Source organism: Ceratosolen solmsi, unplaced genomic scaffold (genome assembly GCF_000503995.2).
Source record: "Ceratosolen solmsi marchali unplaced genomic scaffold, CerSol_1.0 scaffold7, whole genome shotgun sequence".
NCBI lineage: Eukaryota > Metazoa > Arthropoda > Insecta > Hymenoptera > Agaonidae > Ceratosolen > Ceratosolen solmsi.
In genome coordinates this window covers 14,150,000-14,154,759 of record NW_011948413.1, presented here as the reverse complement: position 1 = coordinate 14,154,759, position 4,760 = coordinate 14,150,000, and the positions used below count along the sequence as shown (strand labels likewise).

Genomic DNA, 4,760 nt, shown 5'->3' with positions numbered 1-4,760 from the left:
AATATATATATATATATATATATATATATATATATATATATATATATTTTTTTTTTTTTTTTTAATACCTATTAAGAATGTTTGCATGACTTAAACTACGATAGGAAATTAAAAAGACTTATTAATATACTAATATTATAATAAGGCACTATATTACTATATAATACTTTACTTATGTAAAGTAATATAATTTGTGTTTTCAATATGTTTAAAAATGTGTGCATTTAAACTTTTACATTCGGTACAATAAACTTTGAAAAAACCTTAACAATCAATGCAAGTGAATATTTCAAGTTTAGTTCGAATAGTGATTTTACATTACCAGTATCGAATTTAATTAATATAAAATTAACTTAATTTAAAAGTCTGTTAAGAATGTCAACTTAAAAACAGCAAATTTATTTCAGATTTCTGTTTTTCTTCATAACTTAGCACATGTAAAATATGTGCATTACCTTTATTTCGTTAGATATTACCACGAAGTATTTTTACTTCAAATCTAAATTGATAATTGCAATAAATAAAAATAATCACAGATTCTATTTGATTTTATAATTATCGTTAAAATTCAAAGTTTATGTAATTATTTGTTCGGATCAAATGCTAATCAAATTTGATCCAATCTTATTGATTTTGTACATATATCCATTTTATATTACTAAAAATATAACAATCGTTTCTTCTTTTGTATAGAAATATATTGAGTGATAAAAATATAGATATATTGATATAATTATCTGAACATTGCAAAGATTCTTAAGAAAATGTGATACCTTTAAAAAGTAATATTTTTCAAAAATATATATAGTTTAATATCGTATTTTGATTTAATCGAATACAAATTTAAATAAATTCAGACGTGGAATCAAGACACTATATGTGATTGTATAAATACAATATTAATCTATAAAAAAAACATAAATATTTTTCTTATTCAATTAACAAATTTTTTAATAATTTTTTTCATTAACAACAGTTTTCTATCAATAATTCAAACAGTTTTTAATACAGATAAATAGATAAATAGATCTTTTATACCCTATTTTTATTTCTAAAAAGATACAATTTTATTCTCAAAAAGAATTTATAAATGTAACCATTTTTTGTAAAATTATTGAAAAACTATTTAAAATATCTACAGAAAACCACTTAATTTTTCAACATAACTACATTGCAAGATGTTTACATAATTAATCTCGTAGGGCGTGCAATGTGAATGTTTGGATTACGTTTTAAATATTAAAATAAAATTATTCTTTTCTATCGGTGATGGGTAAATTCATCACTTGGTTGTTTCGGTCTTCGCCGCACGCATACGTATATTCCTGACATAATTAGTATTAATAATGGAAGACCAACGCCAATAGAAATAATCATAATAACTATATTAGAGAATCGTTCTTCTGGTGGGAATCCATATCCAACAATAAATGTCCTACAAAAAACATTAAACAGAGTTACAGTTTTAATCATATTACTCGTGAAAATAATACTTCCTTACCATGTAGCATATTGCGTTTCCTTATAAACATTATCTCCCTTACCACCTAATGATATATTCATCCTTTGGACAAGAATGTTAAACATGTTTTCTCCATAATACATATACAGTAAATTTGTATTACTAAAATAAATATCAGTTGTAGCATTTTTAATTGGATAAAATACAGTGCTGCTTGAATTTGTGACATCTCGATCTGGTTTAATATAAGAAACGGGTCTCCACTGTAAATATGCTGATTTTTTATATATTACTGGTGTAGATAGTTCCAGAATCTGCGAAGCAACACAAATATCAAATTAACAATTTACTGAATAAGTATATTAATATTAATATATTAATGGTATGAAATTTAATATAGATCTTATTTGATATCATAATATACCTCAAAGATACCGGGTGTAAACTCATCATCTAATTTTCTCTTTGTATTGACTTCGAGCAATGTGTTTGGATCATTATCACTTACAATTAATAATTCAAATGCGAATCGACTTTTCGAAAAACTTCTCTCCGTTTCTATATTTTCTAGTGTAATATCAATTTGCGTAGCATTTTCAGAGTGCAACATACACGGTGTAATACGAGAATGATTCAAAGTGCCAAATCCATGCATCTAGCAAAAAAAGTAGGTTGTTAAATACGAAAATGTATTAATGACTACTCACAGATTAATTGTCTTATAAAATTTATAATTAAACTTACTAAAAACTTAATAATTCCATGTCTTCTTTCATTAGTTTCAGGATTGTGATATTTAGAAGCTTTCATATATAATTCAACAAAATTGTCTTTACTGGTTATATTTTTATAATGCCATTCAAAATTTTCAAATTTTAGTTCCTTGATGTTTTTATCAGTAGCTTCGTCGATTCTTGCTTTATCATTGATATCATTAAATTCAAGTAGCTATTAAAAAATCATTGATAAATTTTATGAAAAATTAAAATATACATTTTAAATTGTTTTCTTTTTAATATTTATAAAGGATCTTTGACTATATTTAATAATTATTGAAACAGTATTTTATACAAAAATATTTTAAACAACATTGAGCCTTTAAATATATAAAATCATACTACAAGTATTTATTGTCAAATTTATTAGTATACTTCTAATTAGTAGTCATAAAACATTGAAATATGTATTCTGAATTAAATATTTTATTTTTTAAATAATACAAATTCATTTAGTTTAAAATTATTACTTATGATAATCGATCAATAATCATTAGTAAAAATCTATTCAGAGTTAAATTATTATGAAATTATTATTCTTACCCTTTCTATTGAAACACCAAATATATAAATTGGCTTTTCAGTAAAATTTAATGAGTTTGGAATTCTCATTATGTACTTATGCCAATCAATCACAAGTTTAGCTGCAGGAGATGTAACAGCGATTAATATAGAAGGATTTTTTGTGAAGTCCCATAAATAATGTAGTGTATCATTTGGTCCGATGGCTGTCACATGGGCAAGTCTTACATTTGTATTTTTACAAAGTTCTTTACAATCTTCGTTAAATGCATAATTGAGCTGTAAATCACAATAATATTAATTCAAATTTTTATATAATGTGCATTATAAAAAATTTATTGACAAAGATTTTTATGCTAAATTATGACAGAATTTAATGCTTTTCAATTGTATTTTAGAATTTCAGTTTTTTAAATAATACATAACGACATCTTTGCTAAGTCATGATAAATAATAATAAATATACAGATGGGCCAAAAAATAAATAATTTATATCCATAATTTATTATATTTAGCAATATGTCTTAATCTTATATTTATAATGAATATCAATTACATATAGTTGAATACGAGATTATAAATAATATTATATTATAACTTTCACGCATTATAAATTATGAAAAAATTACAGCTTTTACTGGAAACTAATAATTAATGTGTTTTTCCTCCATTCATATTGATTAATAATAAAGATTAGATTTTTATCTAATTTAATCTTAATTAAATTACTAAATTAATACATTCATCAATTATTATAGTTTCATATTATACAGATTATAATTATAATTAAAAATTGTAATTAGAATTATACATAGCTAATAAATATTATATGATAAATAAAAATATCTATTATTTATATCACATGTAAGCAGAGACAAATTATATATACAATTGGATATAATACAAATCAATAATTTATACTGATTCGACTTATCAATTCTAGCTGCTTTACACGATACAGAGAAAATATAACAAACTAGATAACACGAAGCAAAAAATAATATATAATTAACCTATGTATAAAAGAGAAGAGCTTATGAATAAAACATAAAACCATTTAATTTTACGGTGTACAATTTAACTGGGTAAATAGTGCACTAATATATATTTTAATAAATAAATATTAATGAAAATAATATATAGATTTAAAGAAATAAAATCTTCCAATTCCAGTAAAAAAAAAATGATAATGATTATTATCATATTTACTGTTATAAACTAGGGTGCAAAATGTAAAGTTTTGAATTGATTTTATTGACAAAGCAATTATACCTAAGTATTGAAGTAAAAATTATATCCAAATTAAATTTAAAAATATAATTAATGTAAAGAAATTATTTCGGAATTTTTGCTTGTAAAGTATTTTAAAATAAAGTTAAATGTAGCCCGACGGTAGTAATGTAAATAAAAATTTAAATATGAAATTGAACACAAATATAATGACAATGGCAAATTCAGCATCAAGGTCAACGATTTTCGTAAAACATCGAATATATTGTTACCCTTATAATAAATTAAACTTACGGTCCTCTGAAGACTATTGGCGGAGCTGATAACCATCAGGAAAACAAAAAAAACAAAGTTTAAAGTTCTATGATCAACCGAAGACATCATAAAAATGAAGTAAAATTTAGTATAATAAAAACTCCTTTACTCTCTCTTGACGCGTTAAACGTACACCTAAATAATAATACATTAGTCTCTTTGCTGACATATGAGTAATCTGACAAAACACTTCACAACTTTACAACAAGTAATTTCCAGGAAAACGCTGAAAAACTACATCGCACGCATAGACGCGAAAAGAGTATTATTTTGATAAGATTCTATATGACGAGTTATTTAATGCAGTGCAGAGCACTGAATTGATCGTGCTTATACTGCAATTTTAAGACTAACTATAATTTTACAAGAGTAAAACTGTGAAAGTTATCGAGGTTATGTAGTTGGGAGTGGGGATTGTAAACTAAGCTAAAAAAGTGGTAAAGATAGATACATAA

At 23.5% G+C, this 4,760-nt stretch overlaps 1 protein-coding gene across 1 annotated transcript; it reads right to left on the bottom strand.

Moving 5' to 3' along the window:
- Positions 1-1,133: 1,133 nt before the first annotated feature.
- LOC105367512 (lysosomal protein NCU-G1) lies at positions 1,134-4,487 on the bottom strand. The gene is made up of 6 exons (XM_011506255.1): positions 4,285-4,487; positions 2,782-3,039; positions 2,207-2,410; positions 1,887-2,117; positions 1,502-1,776; positions 1,134-1,435 (listed from the first exon to the last, which is right to left on the bottom strand). Exons 1-6 carry the CDS (start codon positions 4,372-4,374, stop codon positions 1,261-1,263), a joined length of 1,233 nt encoding a protein of 410 aa, XP_011504557.1. The 5' UTR covers positions 4,375-4,487; the 3' UTR covers positions 1,134-1,260.
- Positions 4,488-4,760: the final 273 nt, after the last annotated feature.

Bases quoted from the DNA above. Each gene is read 5' to 3' on its own strand.
- LOC105367512 (XM_011506255.1), bottom strand. From the start codon at position 4,374: ATGATGTCTTCGGTTGATCATAGAACTTTAAACTTTGTTTTTTTTGTT. The intron at 3,040-4,284 runs GTAAGTTTAATT...TGTGATTTACAG, and splicing joins CCAATAGTCTTCAGAGGACC to CTCAATTATGCATTTAACGA. The intron at 2,411-2,781 runs GTAAGAATAATA...ATTTTTTAATAG, and splicing joins TTGGTGTTTCAATAGAAAGG to CTACTTGAATTTAATGATAT.